At 45.5% G+C, this 18,221-nt stretch overlaps 1 protein-coding gene across 1 annotated transcript in view; it reads right to left on the bottom strand.

The window, feature by feature from the left end:
- TOP1 (DNA topoisomerase I) overlaps positions 1–7,641 on the bottom strand; it is an 88,084-nt gene extending 80,443 nt beyond the window's left edge. Inside the window, exons 1-2 of the mRNA XM_059707073.1 lie at positions 7,351–7,641; positions 7,026–7,050 (exon numbers count right to left, since the gene is read on the bottom strand). Coding sequence (XP_059563056.1) covers positions 7,026–7,050; positions 7,351–7,383 — 58 coding nt within the window. The 5' untranslated portion in view covers positions 7,384–7,641. The remainder of the gene's footprint in view (positions 1–7,025; positions 7,051–7,350) is intronic.
- Between the last annotated feature and the right edge of the window lie 10,580 nt (positions 7,642–18,221).

Raw genomic sequence — 18,221 nt, forward strand, 5'->3', positions numbered from 1 at the left:
GGGGTCTAAGATATCTCTATCAGCAGATAATTAAGGGCAGGCTGTGACATCTGTACTAGAAGCTTACAAACTACAACCTGAGTGGGATTTCTGGAATCTGAGAGGCAGTATACTACCAAAAAGGGGAGGTGAGAAGGTGTAAAAAGAAAGTTTCCTTTCCTGGTCCCTGCTTCTCCCACAAACCTATGTAATCTGTATTATTTGCATTAAATTCAGATTTGATGAATACAAAAACATGTTTACTAAACTCTCAAAATTAGTTCCTTTCCTCTCATTTCCCCTTCTGCTGCTATGCAAGAGCTCTGACAGCTAACTACAAAGAAATAAAGGGGGGTGTGGCTGGTGTGGCTCAGTGGTTGAGTGTCGACCTATGAACCAGGAGGTCACAGTTCCAATCCCGGTCAGGGCACATGCCAGGTTGTGGGCTCAATCCCCAGAAGGGGGCGTGCAGGAGGCAGCCTATCAATGATTCTCAGCATTGACATTTCTCTTCCTCTCTGAAACCAATAAAAATATCTTTTTTAAAAAGAAATAAAGGGGGCCATAACCAGTTTGGCTCAGTGGATAGAGCGTCGGCCTGCGGACTGAAAGATCCCAGGTCTGATTCCGGTCAAGGGCATGTACCTTGGTTGCGGGCACATCCCCAGTGGGAGGTGTGCAGGAGGCGGCTGATCGAGGTTTCTCTCTCATTGATGTTTCTGGCTATCTATCCCTCTCCCTTCCTCTCTGTAAAAAATCAATAAAATATATTTTTTAAAAAAGAAGAAATAAAGGGGTTATAGGAATTGGGTAAAGTAAGGGGGTCTTAGCCAATGAGATCCCCTAATCCACCTATCCTGACACCTGCTAGGTAAGTCTTCTGCCCAACCAGTATTTTGCCTATGAAGCTTTATGTATCTGGGCATTCATATATAGTAGCAAGATCAAAATCTGAACTTTTACTAAACAGCAAAGGGTACATTTCTAATGTATTCTGTTGTAAGACTAACCTTCAACATAAAATTTTTGGGTGGGATGTAAGGGGAGGGGACCAAATCGCCAAGGATATCTCCTCCAAGAAATCTCCCAAGCATCTATCTTTGCTAGGCTGTGCTAAGAAAAATACAAAGACTACTGGGTTCAAGGGTTGACTGATTTGTTTTTGTTGTTAAAATACATACAGGAAAATGTCAGAATACCCAGGAATCTACTTATCTTGTCCTCAACATATTCAACACCAAAGAGAAATAAAGTCCCCAACATCCCTGATTGCTTTAACACCTTTTATTGGAGCTTATCTAGGTGTTTCAGAAATGCTAATGAACTGAGTCCTTTGGCTCCTTAAATCCAAAGACACAAAGTTAACTTCAAAGGCTCAAAGAGGAATTGAAGGCCTGGTAGAGATGCACCTTACCCCAAATCTAATCAGGAGGGCAGAAGGGAGATGTAAATAAAAATATCTGCCCAGCCGATGTGGCTCAGTGGTTGAGCATCAACCTGTGAACCAGGAGGTCACAGATTCCCCGTCAGGGCATATGCCTGGATTTTGGGCTCGATCCCCATGGAGGTTGTGCAGGAGGCAGCCAATCAATGATTCTCTCTCATCATTGATGCTTCTCTCTCTCTCTCCCTCTCCCTCTCTGAAATCAATAAAAATGTTTAAAAAATAAAAATAAATATTTGCTAGACATTTCAGAAAATATTTCAAGAATAGTATATAAGGTCAAAGTGGCAGGGAGATAACTGAATGGATCTAAAAACTTAAGACAACAAATTAAAAATGAATAGCTACCAAAAATAAATTTAAAACTTAAATTTCCTAGCTCACTTGGAGTTTCTTTTCTAAAATATGGAGACATAAATGACACCCATTAATACAGATTTTGATAAGGGGTGATCTAGCTTGATGATATTACAACCCATAAACCATAGAGAGATACTTGACTTAATCAGCAAAGTCACTTCTCTCCCAATTTAAAGAAAATTTAGAATCTTTCCTGAACATATAGAATAAAAATCATGTTAAACATGTATTTGCTATTAAATCACCTCAGCAAACTATTAGTCATTTTCTATAACACTACCCAAAATACCATTAATACCTAACAGATATTCCACTATAAACTATAAAGCTTTTCCCACCTAATATAGTTGAGGCTACCGTACTCCCCATATCTTTATCCCCCGTTCCCAGGACTTAGGCTATCAGCTCAGAGCACACTGCAGACACCTAGATAGGCAGGTTGTGGGGAAAGGGTGAGGGTTGGCAAAATGCTAATCATTCCATGCTATTTGCCTCTACTTTATTTTAGATTTCCTACTTCAACTACTGGTGTGGAGCCCTGGAGATGGAAAGCTGCTTCTCAAACTTCAGATTTACTAGGCATGGAAATAGAGAGAAAAGACTATTACTGCTCAAAGTTTAAACACAATTGAAAGCTTCCTTTAAACACAATACCTCATTCACTTCTTAAGGACCAGTTAGGAACTTCTCCCATCCCCAACTTTTTACCTTAAGAAGCCAAATTCTCAAACATTTTTTCCAATGCCTTTATTATGAGAAGTTAATGGTTTCAAATTAATTAAGGGCAGTCAGATCATCTAAACCACAGGACACAGAAAAGTCACTCAACTGACTTTCTTCCACCTCTAAATGCAATGAATTGATTACATTTTACCTTTCAAGAGGGTTTTAAACTCAGAGTCCCAGATCAAATACTCATTTCAATAATTTCCATAGCTTCATTCAAATGTAAATAATTACAATTTTGTCCACTTTCTAAGTGAACCTAAAGCTTTATTTGTGTTCAACGTAGTTTCATATGGAAAGAATGCAATCTCACACAAAACATGCTTCTGGGGAAACAACTATGGGTTTGAGGAAAACCAGATTTTGCACTGAAAGTACAACAGAATCATTTCCCATACCATCAGCAGAAGATAACTGTTATTATAATTAATAGACAACACAAAGCTTTCTCTAACATACTTACAGACTAAAAAGGCAGGCATTTTTTGCACACCTCCTCATCCCCACATGCCAAAAACAATAAAACCCAAGAGCTTAATTTTGGAATATAAGATTTTAAGATATGTTAGGAATCCTTGGCACTGTTTAATGTATAAATGAATACTAATTCACTAAGACCCAGAACAAATGAACAAATCCCTTTTTCAAACTCTCACAATTACCCATTTTTATGCTGATGTTAAAGAAAATAATCAGATTCAAAAAAATTTTTTCTACTATTGGTTAAAATGAGATTTGGGGACTGACCCTGGGTTCATATTTTCCATTTTACCTTACTTAGCAAAGAAAAGTGTGAGTTGATAACAATTAGCATTAATCCAGTATTCACCTTTCAAACCATGAGGTATTTCAGATTCCTTTAGTAACTCCTAGATTTTCTTGTTTTACCACGGAACATCAGAATCTAAAATTTGTTTATGAGTCCTGATATACTGGTAATATAAAAAACACATGTTAACAGGCAACTTTAGTTTTATATCTAAGTGTGGTATAAAGATTCTACAACAGGTTGCTAATTCTGAAAAGGTGCCCCAAGTAATCTACAGCGCTGGGAAAGACGACACTGGAGCACGATGCCTAAGTGTTTTTGGATTGAGGAGGAAGATGTGCCAGACTTCTCATTAGAAGTTTGTCGTTTTTAAAATGTGATAGTACCTTTCAGATAGCTACATCATCAGTCATCCCCCACCCCAATCTGCACCCAACAGCACAAAAGTACAACTATCTGCTAGCATCAGAAACAATTTATATTTCATTCCCCCATCCCATTTGAATCCATTAAGCTAACCAGAATCAACACAAGATGATGTCAAACTACAACCCCATATAACATTCCTCAGAATAATCACTGATGGAATCAAGCATCTTACTTTGCTCATGCTGGGGAAGGAAGAACCCCACAACTCCAAAATAGGCAGACTTCAAGTCTTTGAAAGAGCAAAAGGATCACTACCCCTCCAACCTGATGTTATCACTATCAACTCTACTGATAGCCTGACAGTTCTGTAACCATGACTCAGCCCATTACAGTTAGGAGGGAAGTCTTTTAACTTAGGTAAAAGAGAATATAGTTTCCACTCCTGAAACTCCCAGCTCACGGTCAATATTTTAAATATAAATACATTTCACATATAAAAGATTTTCTCAGCAATTGAGTATGGGTCAGAATGTTCTAAATCTCTAAGAACAGCCAATAGTTTTAACTAATGTAAAGAATGCGCTCCAAAAGGCAAAACCTTCTAGATCTTAGGGGATGAGGGGAGGAAAAATGAGGGATGTTTGCTTTAATATATGAACTTGCATAGTTAATCTGTAAGATGGCTTTAAGTTAGGTCCACTTAAAATTGAGCTTAAGCAAACTCTTAATACAAAGTTCAATAATGACATGTCATGAGCATAATTAAACATTGATTTTCATTTTTTCAAAACTGTCTTTTATAGTTACATAAATCAATTGCTAATTACCAGTGTTCCTTAATAGAGCAAGCACAGTGTTACTAACTCTACATCTTTCTTCTACACACTACAAGATAATCATTCCATTGTCAGACTCTTAGGATTGGGAGGCAATGAAAGTGCTTTTTCTCTTGAAGGAGCAGATTTAGATGAAAAAGTAAGCAAATGATGAACTATCCAATTCACCTCTCTTGCCTTTTTCAGCTAAGAAAGTAGAGCAGCTTCAAACAGAATCATCAGAATCATCTCAGAATCACATATATAGCATTGTGGCTAAAGCCTGTGAGCTTTGGAGTGCTCAACTCACTGCCCTGAGCAAGTTAGTAAATAAACTTAAGCCTCAATTTCCTCATCTGTAAAATAGAGATGATAGTACCTAACTCATAAGTGTCCTTCTGAAGATTAAATTAGATGCTCCATGGAAAGAGCTGCAATTTGCGCCTGGCAAATAGAATGTATTCCGTAAATATTAGCAATTATTGTTATTACAAGTCAACACATTCTAAAAGTCAATATAGCCAGTTTACTCCAGCCTCTATAAAAATGGCCCACAGTCACTCACATATTCAATATTTCCTTTGTATAATTTAAGTGATGACCTAACTTTCTGAGAAGGTACTAAACTCTGTTTCATTACTAAATATATTACCTACTCAGCCCCATTCTGAAAGTCAAAATACTTTTTCTGTATTAAGATCCTTTCTCCAAGAGAGGTTTTAAAAGGACTTCTTACATCCTTACCTGCCACATCAATTCTTTGCTCCCACATCCCAAAGAAGCATATTTATACTCTTTGAAGTTTTCTGAACTCCAGGGGTCTCATCGCCCTCTTTTAAAATCCTAGGTTGGCTAAACATAGTTAAGACACTTAGCATCTATGTAGTCTTGCATAACACCCAGCTCGGAAGTCACCTTCTGGGAAACTTTCCCACCCCCAGACAAAATTAAGTCCCCTAGTCCCCAAAGCCCTTTGGGTATACATATGCCCCAGGACCTACCTTATAATTAACTAATTGTCTCCCCCAATACACTGAATTGAGGGCAGGCGCAGCACTGCGGTAGCACTGGGCTTGGCACATTTTAGGTGCTCAAGAAATGCCACATTTTTGCTTAACCGGCCTATCTCCTGCCAGAGTACCACTTCAAAATCTGGACATACAGCTGCTCTCAGTAGAGCAGGCTAATATGATGGGCTGCTGATGACAACATCAGAAAACCTACTCATCAGCTTCTCCCATTGGAGAGGTTCCTGGAACCCCAACTCCACTGAACAAGATTATGTACCAACAGAATTTGTGGGAATTCCCAGCACACCAGATCTCCTTAATCAAGAACGTTGAAAAGGCTCAAAGAGTAATAAGCCTTTTATTGGGAGAATCTTCACTGGGTAACTGAAGTGAAAATATTCAAGGAATAAATGCCTTGCTTTGGCTGAACCGAGTTCGAAAACATAAAGATCTGGGGGAAGCAAATAGCTCTTGATACCTGAAAAAAACACAGCGGCTTTTGAAAAAGAATGAACAGAAAGCAGGGTGGGTTGATGGTCACTCTTTGTTTCAATAAATAAAATCTTTTTTTTCCCCCTTTCCCATAGTCCAAAAGAAAAAGCCAATACCCCCGGACCATGATGAGATGCTCCACCACCTTTCCCCCTGACAAGTACACTAAACTGCATTTCTTAAAAAGCACTGCCTTAGGAACCTCAGCCACTTGAAAAGTTCTAGTCAATAACACTTTACCTTCATTTTTTTAAAAATCAATATGCCTGAGTTCAACATTTACATTGGGTGGCCCATGGAGAACTTGTAAACTTTTTGAAGGGAGGTACTACTTACTACCTTTGCAAACAACACAACTTGGGGAAAAACAATCTCAAAATAGGAAGAACTCCACAAAGGGTGGCTTTAGTTTTACAGCCGTAATTCCTATCATAAACATCTTACCAAAAAAAAAAAAAATCAACTGTTGCCAGAGGGAAGCTTTCATTCTGGATGCAGAAAAGGAAACAAACAAGCAGCAGAAAGGGAATTACCCCCAAAATAAAGTTCACTTTGGGGGAAAAAAAAAATAGTCACAATTGCGTCCCCCACCCTTCCCTGCCCGGCGAGGGCTGTGATGGACACGGCTCTGCTCTGCAGAGAGCTCTCTCTGGGCAGCTCAGGGAAGGAGCCGAGGGAGGGAGAGAAAGGCTCAGGCACTGAAAGGAGAGGAGAGAGAAAAAGAAAATGGCGCAGAGACTAAGTCCCGACTGTCGACAAGGCGACTTTCCCGGGAGAAATCCGGACCCGCACAGGCTGCCCGAGGCCCGGCTGCAGGCGACACAGGGTCTCCGTTGCCCCCTCTCGGGAGGGCTGCGATCTGGGGGGGCTGGGGTTCCCGGAAAGCAGGTCTAGAGGCGGCCCGATGGGAACAATGGGGCCGGTGAGCGAGGAGCCCGGACTTAGTCTCTGGGACGCCATGTCTGTCCTCTGCCGGCGCCGGCGGGCGCGGGGCAGGCGGCCGGCGACGGGGGGAAGGGGGGAGCGGGGGGGTCCGGGGTCGGGGCGGGGGGCACACTCACCATTCAATCGGAAATCCGCTTCGATCTGGAGGGGAAAAAGGAGAGACTATGAGACAACAGGGACATGAACCCCGCGGGCGGCGAGCGCGCGCACCGGGGGCCTGGCCCTCCCTGCTTCCCCCAGGGGTGGGGGCCCCAGGGAGGGCCCGAGGGGGCAGCCATCCCCCCCACACCGTAACTTCGGAGCTTTCGTCCGGGGCCTGGAGGTCAGATGTTCTCTGGCCGACCGCCCCTGGCCGGGGGCTCCGGCCTGTCAAAGCGGGAGGTCGGGGCCGGGGCCGGAGACCGCGGGGGGCCGAGGCGGGGCGCGGAGGTCGGGCTGTACCTGGGAATCGTTGTGCAGATGGTCCCCACTCATTTCGGCCGGAGCGGCGAGCGCGGCGGGTGGCAAGGGGCGCCGAGGAGACGCAGGCGGTCGGGACCGGCCTGTGCGGGCGGACGGGGGCTCTCGGAGGCTCCGGAGGCGCGGGTAAGCGGGGGCGGGGGCGGAGGGTCTGAGCCTCCGGGAACGCTGAGGCGGCGGCGGCGGCGGCGGCGGCGACGCTCAGACTGCCGGGCCGGCGGCGAGAGCAGACCCCAGCAGTTGTGTAACAGCCTAAGTTCGCATTTCGACTCACTGCGCCTGCGCGGCCTCTTTTAAACGGGACGTCTGCTACGTCAGAGACTCGTGGAAGGAGGGACCGCCCCCTCGCGCTTCTAAAGGAGTACCTGGTTTTGCATCGACTGCCCCGCCCCTAGCCCACGCGTGACGCTGTGATTTGCATAAGGAGCCGGCTCCTCCCATGGCCGCCCACCCCCAACAACCTACACCTATTCTTCCTCTCCCGGAGCCTTTTCTCGGAACCCTGGTCCCCGCTGATGGCAGTGCGCAGGCGCAGCCTGGACCCGCCTCCGGACCCGGCCGGCCGCGCGGCCACGTGGTGGGCCTTTAAAGGCAGACCGCGCCGGGCGGGCGGGACGGGATAGCCCGCTTCTGCACCTCCCCAGGACTGCTCAGCCTTGGTGACGGGGGTCCCGGAGCTCCCACCAGCGCTTCCTCACTCATTCACCAGACTCGGAGGCCGCTTGGCGGGAGGAGCCCCCGCCCCGGCCTTTGTCCAGGCTTTCCAACTTCTGTATTATTTCATGCACACTTCTTAAAATTTAATTTTACAACTAACCAAAGATCTGGTTCAGTTCCAGTTTTCAGCCGGGTACAGGAAGCCCTGGGGCACAAGAGGCGCAAAATCCTTTCGTTCATTCTACATACATTGAGCATCCACTGTGAGCCAGGAATTGTGACGAGAAAGAGGGCGGTGCAAGGGGTCAGGGGGAAGGAGGCCTGGAGTAAACACAACCACAGCCAAGCGTTGACCACCGCTGGAACACTAGCACGCTATGGGACAGAGAGGGGCAGAACTGCAGTTTATGGAACATCTACTGTGTCCTCTGCGCTCTGAGTGAGTATACACACTAGCTCTGTGAAGTCGCCTATTTTACTGAAGTTAAACTATTACAGACATGTGTCCTACAACCACCTACTTGACATCTACACTTGGATAACTCACCATCTTCCTCCTCCACCAGGCTAGAAAAGCTCCACGCTGGACATCTTCCTCTCCCCCATTTCTCATTAGTCCAGCTGGTAGCATTTCTTTAATTTTTCTACTTCTCTCCCCTGCCCACACACCTGTCCAAATAGGCATTATCTCTTGCTTGTATTATTAAAATACAGTATACGCCTAACTGGGGTGCCTGCTTCGGTCTGGCCCTCTCACATAGTGCTCACCAGCAGTAGCCAAGGTGATCTTCTCAACACCGAAATCTAACCGTCATCCCTTTCTCACAATACTTCCCATCATTCTTAGTTTAAAGTTCAAAATTCTTAAAGTAGCTGCCAAGGCCCTGCATAGTCTGCTTAATTCAAGTGTGACCTTTGTGACTTTTGTCCTATTACCACTTCCATTATTATTACTTAAGATTTAAATTGTACCTTTCTTTATTTACTTTCATCCTAAATGATACTATATGAAATAATAATGTCTGTGAAATCATCCTATATAATAAAAGGGTAATATGCAAATTGGCCCTAACAGCAGAATGACCAGAATGACCACTTGACCAGTCACTATGAGGCACACTGACCACCTCTAGGTCCCTTTCCCCAGCAGCAGGCTCCGATTGCCCAATGGTGAACAGGGAACTGGGGGTGGGTGGTGGTGATGGGGAGAGGGGAGCGCGGCTGCAGGCAGCCAGGGAAGATGGCCCTGATCACAGACCAGGCCTAGGGACTGTACCATGCATGAATTTCATGCGCCAGGTGTCTAGTTTATGAATAAATACAAAAATGTTCACCCATGGACCATTGAAATTGTCCCTATCACATCTACTGGTAAATACTTTGGGATTAATTCGTATGAATGCTTTAAAGCTCAATTTTAATATCATTTCCTCAAAGTGATCCTCCTCCCCACCCCTACTCTCTGTCTCCCTCTTCCCCAGGCTAATTAAGAGCCCCTCATGGAGAGTCCTTTTCTTTTGCAACATTTATCACAATTGCTATTAAGTTACTAATGGGGGTAATTAATGATTTTATTTCTATCTCCCCTATTGAAGGGTGGGGACCTCGTCTATCTTGCTTAGTACTCAATCCTCAGCACCCAGCAACAGGGCCTACAGAACAGATGTGTAACCAACAAGTAAATGAAAAAAGAGAAGACACTGATGGAGTTTAGAGCCCTGGTTCCTACTGCCCCCTGGGGCCTTATTTCACTCCTGCTCCTGTACCTTTAAATAAATCCCCCCCCCCCTTTTATTTGATGGAGCTCTGATGGGTCACTTAAGACCAAGAGCTCTAAGTGATGCAAGTCTAATCTATACTTGACTCCTGGGCATTCTCAAGGCCTCTATTTTCCTTTTGGCTCTAGCCCACGGCCCCTCATGTAATGGCACCTGGATACCTCCTGGCATTTTGACCTTTGATGCTGGCACTATCTCGAATTTGCCAGTTTTTGGGCAGCAGTATCTTCTGGCAGTTGTCCCTGCCTGTGGTGGCTAGCCTAAGGACCTGCTGCCCTTTTGAGATTTGGATACCCTCAGAAAAGAATCTGCTTGACACCCAGAAAGGAGGCTAAGGCTGGCAATCCCCAAAACAACCAGAAACGCCCTTTGCCTCAATAGCTCAGCAAAGGTTGACATTTGCCGAAGAAGAGAACCAACAGGAAAGCTGGCAACCCTTGAGTCATGGAACGAGAGGACAGGCAACAAGGATGTAGGAGCTGGCATGTAGCTCAGAGCAAGGAAGGGAGTCCACTCTCACATACCTCCTTTGTCTTCCCACCAGAAGACATCCTTTTGCCGGGAGCCAGTCCATGCTTGCTGTTTCAAGGGACCTGGCATATATGGCATACTGTTCTTAATATGTTTGCTCACCTTCTTGGCACTATGTGTTTTAACCAAGGTCTCTGAGAAAGGTTGTTTCCCCAGGTAGGGATTTTCCCCTGAAGTTAGGGAGGGAATAAAACCCCTTAACTAAGTGCCAGGCGGGTAATTAATCACTTTAACTACAAACAATCATGCTTAAGCTGCATAATCTTTACTCCCTGGAATGGAGATAAGAAACGCCCTAACCTTTGTAATAGAGATTGATAGGATTGAATCAACTGGTATAAATACAGATGTAACAAGACAGAGAGAGACGGAACTTAGAAGAGAGCCAAGAACACAGAACCTACACAGAACGTTCTCTAGAGACAGAAGAACTTCGCTGGAGAAAACATGGCAAAAGATCCTGGACTGAACCTGACTATAGAACATGGCAAGAGAACCTGACTAGAACCTGGTGACCGAACCTGGCTAGAGATCTCAGACAGAACCTGGCTGGAGAACCTAGTGAGGGAACATGGCTACAGAACCTGGCTGGAGATCCTAAGCAGAACCTCTCTGGAGATCGAGACCAGAACTTGGCTGGAGATCCTGGCTAGGCTGCTGATCAACTGAACGCTGTCTCCGTGTCATTCCTTCTTCGCCGACTCCGTCTACGCCTTTGGGAACCCCTGGACCTGCTGGGGTTGGACCCCAGCATCCTTTCTGCCCTGAGGACATTTATTCATTCAACCAATATTCCCTGAGGAATGAGGGAGGGGGAGCTATCGTGGTAGATGGGTACTATGCTACAGATATTAAGAAGACCTAATCATCATTTTGAAAAAGCTTCTAGTCTGATCAGAAGATAGACATTTCCCAACGGTTACCATACGGTACAAGGAATAACAGACATGAGATGACCAGCCATCAGTTGCTGTGGGAATACTGGGGTGGGGGAGGCATATCCAACTCACCAGTGGTTGGGGGGCGGAACATTAAGAAAGGCTTTCAGTTTGATGCCATTCTTGAAAGATGAGGAGGGGCTGGCCTGTGAAAGAGAATGGAAGGCATTGCAGGAAGAAGAGCATCCTATGCAAAGGCAAAGTCATGGGCATGAATAGAATAAGGGGAAGTGAGAAGATAAGGAGGCTGGAAAGGTGGAGAGGCCTCCTCAGTGACAGCAAGCAACTGCAGGGTAAGCTATGCCAGGGGTTTGAGAACAACCAGGAGTTGGGGACAGTTCGAAATGGGAAGATTACTCAGGAGGCCTATGGAGACTGCTGGAAGTGTTTCAGAAGCATCATTAACCATGGAATGACTGTGAGGATGCAGACTGTGAAGGGCACAGAGGCTATTGGCCTGTGTCCAGGGTACAGCCCAAGGAGATGCTATGACAGCAGCTCTCTCTGAACCAGTGGTTCTCAACCTTCTGGCCCTTTAAATACAGTTCCTCATGTTGTGACCCAACCATAAAATTATTTTCGTTGCTACTTCATAGCTGTAATGTTGCTACTGTTATGAATCGTAATGTAAATATCTGATATGCAGGATGGTCTTAGGCGACCCCTGTGAAAAGGTCGTTCGACCAGTTGAGAACTGCTGCTTGAAACCTTCCTCTCACAGGGTATGCTGCTGGGACATCATTCTGCTGCTCAGTTCCAGCTGCCTCCAACTTGAGAACCAGTGGGCAGGAGAAGCAAAGAGGTAGGAACTGGGGCTCCAGGAAATACTGTAAAATTCTGGGAGGGGAACCCCAAGCTGACTCAGCATGACTCTCCAAGAAAATGGAATAGAAGTGGCAGCTGCACTTAGGAACCAGCAGGTGACAGCTTAGCCAGATCAGGTTTTGAAAAGCTCTACTTCCTTGTACCCCGAACAAGCCCCCCACGTCCTCAATCCCATCGCCTTCACCTCCACGGAGCCTGACTCACTACAGCACCTTCTCTTCCTCCTGCATAGTAACTTCTCCACTTGCTTCCTCTCCCAATTACCCCCTTGACCTTCTTAAAAAAAAATAACATCTCACGTTAATTATCATGTGCTCTGCCCTATGCTAAATACTTCACCTACATTATTTCTCAATAACCTTATGAAGCAGGTACTACTCGTTCTACCATTATACACACCAGAAAACTGAGGCTTAAGAAGACTAAGTTAATTTGCCCAAAGTCACACAGCTATTGAGTGGTGGGGCTATGATTTGAACCGAAGTAGTCTCACAGTGGAGCCCAGTCTCTGAGTCCCTGTACTGCCTCCAAAGCTGCCTTTAGGTCCGTTTCCCTCGCCTTGTTTGAAATATTCAGAAAGGATAGTTCGTCCACGCTTGCTGCCTTTTCTGCCTTACTTCCCATCTCTTAAACACTGTTGATGTGACTTCTATTCTAATCAGAGACTGCCCAGTTTCCAAATAGAGCAGCCTTATTCTCCTGGGCCTTTCTGCAGCACTCAAGGATGTGGATGGCACATTTTTTTTAAAATATATTTTATTGATTTTTTACAGAGAGGAAGGGAGAGAGATAGAGAGTTAGAAACATCGATGAGAGAGAAACATCGATCAGCTGCCTCCTGCACATCTCCTACTGGGGATGTGCCCGCATCCCAAGTACATGCCCTTGACCGGAATCGAACCTGGGACCCTTCGGTCCGCAAGCCGACGCTCTATCCACTGAGCCAAACCGGTTTCGGCTGGATGGCACATTCTTTGGGTCCTTTACATTTGGCTCAAATGACATGAATTCTCTTGGTTTTCCTCCTACCTCCAGAAATGCCTTTTTTTTTTTTCCTGCCTCCTCTTCTCCCAGCAGAATGTAAACAGTCCCAAAGCTTCTGTCATCAACCTTCTTTCTCTACACACCCTCCTCTTGGAAGCTTTATGGATTCTATATTGACTTATGTAGATGGCTCCTCAAATGGATGTCTCTAACCTTGACTTCTTTTGGAGCTACATCCACCTATTGCATGTGTCCACTTGATGGCCCTCAGAATCCTCTGCTCCTGAGTTCAACTTTTGCCCTGAACCTACCCTTTCCTTCTATGGTCTCTGCTCGGTGAATAGCTCTACTTACTCCCAGTCTCACAGGCTCAACTCAAGAGGCAGAATTAGAGCCTCTTGAGTTTACCTTATCCTCCTCCATATCCCATTGTGGCTACTACCTCTGAGAGTCTGCCAAGCTCCTTCTGTAATTATCTCTCCTTCCTTCCCTAGAGTTCTTACTGCACCAACTGTAAGCCAGGTGTCATGTCAGGTGCTAGGGATTCAGCAGTGAACTCAACAGACAAGGTGCCTGATCTCAAGGGCCTACTAGGTGGGACAGACACAAGAACAAGTAATTGCCACTTATTATTAGAAGTGCTTTGGAGATAAAGTAGTGTGTTTGCTAGAAGAGCCCTTTAGAGGAGCTGCCATCCCAGAATTGAGGAGTCCAACCAGGCTTCCAAGTGGAAATAACATTTAAACTGAGGCCTGAAGTGGGAACAAGAGTTAGCCAGGTGAAGGTTAGGGAAGATAGAGAAGACAAGTGAGGGAGATGAGCACTAGAGGCGGAGGGCACAGACTTGGAAATTGGGTAGAGCATGGCTCATTGGGGAACTGCAGTATGGCTGAGGGTTAGAGTGTGAGAAGGGGTGATGAGAGATGAGGCTGGAGGGGTAAGCAAGGCCCAACTCACTCAGGGCCTTTTGGTTAAAGAGTTTGGAATTCATCCTGAGACTAGTAGGGAGCCACTGATGAGTTTTGAGCAATGGAGGAACATAATATGCATTTTAGTAAATATTACCCACAATGCAGAAAATGGGTTTGAAGTAGTCAAGACTAGAGGCTTGTTAGAGCACAGTTAAGAAGGTTGATGTCATTTAGGCAAAAATGATGGCGATGACGGCCCTGATTGGCAAAAAAGCTGTGAAAATGGAGAGCAGTGCATGCATCTGAGGGATATTCATGACACAGGGTTGTAATATTCATCATGATTGATTATATATATATATATATATATATATATATATATATATATATATATATATATGTCAGAGAAAGGAAGAGAGGAGGAATCGAGGCTATGGATGGACATGCTATTCACAAAGGAGGGAATACTTGGGGATGACCTGACCTGGTTTGGGGGAAAGATGATGAGTTCAGCTCTATATATTCCAGTTTGAAATATCTGTGGGTTAGTCAAGTCAAGATATCTAGTTGGCAGTTGTATATATGGGTTTGGAGCTCTGGAGAGGGACTGGAAAGTTATCTACATCCTGGTGGTACCTGAAGTACTTAGACTAGATGAGGTAACTTGGTAGGGCCTGGAAGGAAAGCCTAATTTTAGAGACAGGCCTGAGTTACAAAGTAAATAGGTGAGGAAGTAGAGGCTAGCAAGTTTAGACAAGTTGTTCAAAAGTTTGGCCTTAAACAAGAGGAGGAACATAAAGCAGTAGTTAGAGTACCCTGGGGTTAAGAGGGTTTTTGTTTGTTGGCTTGTTTATTTGTTTGTTTCCTGATGGACAAGACATGCTAATAAGAGGGCCTGTTAATTTCTAGTTCAGGGTCTTCTGGATAATCCCAACCCCCCTGACAAAGTGCTAGCACAATGGGTTGACATGCCAAGAATTCCAAATAAGGACATTTCCAGTAAGAGGTCCCCTTGGAGGGGACACTCCTCCTTGCCTCTAAGAGGCCACAGGCTGCTTCAAACCTCATCTCCAGGGTGAGGACTGACTCAGGGAACTCGTTTTGCAGGGTAGCTTATCAAAGCCCCTAGGGATAGTCTCCTCCCAAAGGGCAGAGTCCAGCCCTTCAGAACCTGTCTCTACCTTTGTAGGATTCAGCTGCATGTGTCAGGGAAAGAGCTCAGCAGAACAGACACCAGCTCTGGTGGTGAGCCAGAGAAGGACATCCAGAGCCCGGGGGATGGGTGTTCCTCCTCAGATTCTGCAGTGTGGTTAAGCTCCACTAACATTTTCTGATGCCTGTTGGTGCCAGGCCCTGGTAGTAGCATGGCTGTGTGATGAATTAGACAGAGCCTCCACCTGGAGGAACCCACAGTCCAGGAGAGGAGATCAACACGCTAACCATCAATTACAAGACATGGCCTGGCAAATCGGACAGACTCTTCCATCGGAGCCCAGCCTCCAGGGTTTGATGGCAGAAAGCTGAGGGTTTCAGATCCTCCTCAAGACGCAGAGCTTGGCCCTCCTGTTATTTTTGGGAACATGGAGCACAATCTATTTCAAACTGATTTTCTTTTTTCCTTCTGCAAACTTTTTTCTTCCTGGTGAGCATGTGTATTCAGAACTGGGAGATAGAACACTGAGAAAATATTTACACAAAACTTTACAGAATGTCCAAGACTAGCCTTGGAATCTCCAAATTACAAGCAGGTGAGGCCACCATTGCCAGATGTTGGAGAGCCCCTGGGCTCAGTCCTCAGATCTCTTTGTTCTCTTTATTCACTATCTCATCCACTCTTGTGGCTTTAAATACCCATTGCATACTGAGGAGTCTAAAGTTTATAACTGTAAACTTCAGGCTTGTATGTCTAGCTGCCTACCCAACATCACTATTTGGATTTCCAATGGGCTTCTTAAACACACCACCTCAAACCAAGCTTCTGCCTTCCTTCCCAAACCTCGCTTACCCTTGGTCTTCCTTATCACAATGAATGCTCAGGCCAAGCCTCAGAATCATCCCTGACTCTTTCTCTCACCTGCCTACCCCTCATATCCAATCTGTCAGCAAACCCTTGGACACCATCTTCACATATCCAGATGCTAAACATTTCTCACCATTCCCTCTGCTTCCACTTTAACCCAAGCCTCATCATCTCCACCTGGCTTAACCAGAAGCCACCCCATTGACATCCCCTGTTTTTGTTTTTTTGTTTTTTTTAAATATATTTTATACAGAGAGAAAGGGAAAGAGATAGAGAGTTAGAAACATCGATGGGAGAGAAACATGGATCAGCCGCCTCCTGCACATCTCCTACTGGGGATGTGCCCGCAACCCAGGTACATGCCCTTGATGGGAATCGAACCTGGGACCTTTCAGTCCGCAGGCCGACGCTCTAGCCACTGAGCCAAACCGGTTTCGGCGACATCCCTTGTTTTGACGCTTGTCTTCCCATGGGACATCCTCAGAACAAGTGATCCTTTAATGCCGTGATCCTTTGAGAATGTGAGATCTTGCCACTCTTCTGCATAGACCTCTCCAGTGGCTCCCATCTCACTCAGGGTAAATGTTTAAGTCCTTACAATGCCTTAGAGGCCACCCTACCTGTTTCCCCCATCCCTGGTTCCCCAGCTTCATCTGCTAATGCTCTCCACCTCCATCACCCCTCTCCAGCCACCACACACCACTCACCCTCCAGCCTCAGCACCTTTTCATTGGAGGACCTTTCTACCTAGAACATCCTCCCTCCAGATGTTTCCATGGTCTACTTTCTCACCTCTTTCAGATCCTTCCTAAAATATCTCCTTTTCAGTGATACTTCTGACTACTCTATTTAAAAATTACAACCCCCTTCCCTCATCACGTCCCCACCTTTTATTCCTGTTTTGCTTGTCTCCAAGGCACTTTTCAGTATTTAGTCACAAAATACTGAATGTTTTATTTATTGTTCATTTTCCTCCTGCTGGAATATGTTTGATGAAAGCAGGGATTTAAAACAAGTCTATTTAGTTTCATGCTGTATTTCTAGCATCTATAGCAGTGCCTGGCACACACATGATGCTCAATGAATACTTTTTAAATATAATAATGGGCTGCAGTGAGCTCCTCCTACCATGTGTTGAGCAGTGGGCCTGGAATGTGCCAGGAAACTTGTCGTGAGTGACACGATTCACTTCTCCTTGCAGTAAGGGGCACATTTTGCAAATGAGGCAGAAGATTGGAGAAGTCTGAGTGCCCTTCCTCTCTGTTCCCATAGCAACCAGTGCAGTCCCTATCATTCTGCACTGTCATTGCCCATTTCCTCAACTAGATGCAAGACTTCTGAGCTCAAGGACCATTCTTACTCATTGTGACATCTCCATCACCCGGTGGAAAGCTGGGCACATAGTTGGTGCTTAAGAAATCTTTGCTGCGTGAATAAATGTATGAAATGGCCAAATCGGGATACAAACTCACAATCGTTAAATAGCAAAGTCTCTGCCTCTCCCACTCCACCCTGTGGTGTCCTTGAGACAGCCATAAAATAGCAGTTAAGAGTCCCCCCTCCCCCACCCTGGCAGTGTGCCTTCTTGCACATCCTCATCCACAGAGCCAGAAGTATTTCAGGTGGAGAACACTGTACACTGGCTGACAGTTTTTTCCCATCACACCAGCCAAACGGAAAGAATTTTCCACTCAGTCCCTTCACAGTTCCCCAGACACACAGCCAAGGTCACTTAATTCTACCCGCCACCCACCACCACCACCACTAGTTTCCTAATCTTCAGCTGCTGGGTTGGGCTGCCTGCCCATCCATTCACTCACCCAGCCTTTGGGGTGTTGCAGTGATGATTGAGCTGAACCCCCACCCTCATCCTCACTGCCCCACTGTGAGTTGGCTGGTTCTCTGCGTCTTCATTCCAGCAAACTCTCTCTCCTTTGCCTCCTCTTTCTAGATTCTCTTCCATAACCCAAACCCGGGTCTTAGGTTCATGGAGGTGCCTCCCTCCATCTATGGATGGTGGTGGCCTCTTGCCTCATCTGCTTCCCTCTCGTGTCCCTTCATTTCTCTAGATCAGTCATTCTTAAACAACTGGTGCGGTGGTGTCATAGACCCCTTTGAGGACACTGGTGTGGGCCGTGGGCCTTCTTCCTTCAAAAAATACATATGCCTGTAAATACAGCATTTTGCATGGAAATGCAGGGGCACCTTA

The sequence above is a fragment of the Myotis daubentonii genome, chromosome 8 (assembly GCF_963259705.1).
Source record: "Myotis daubentonii chromosome 8, mMyoDau2.1, whole genome shotgun sequence".
Lineage (NCBI taxonomy): Eukaryota > Metazoa > Chordata > Mammalia > Chiroptera > Vespertilionidae > Myotis > Myotis daubentonii.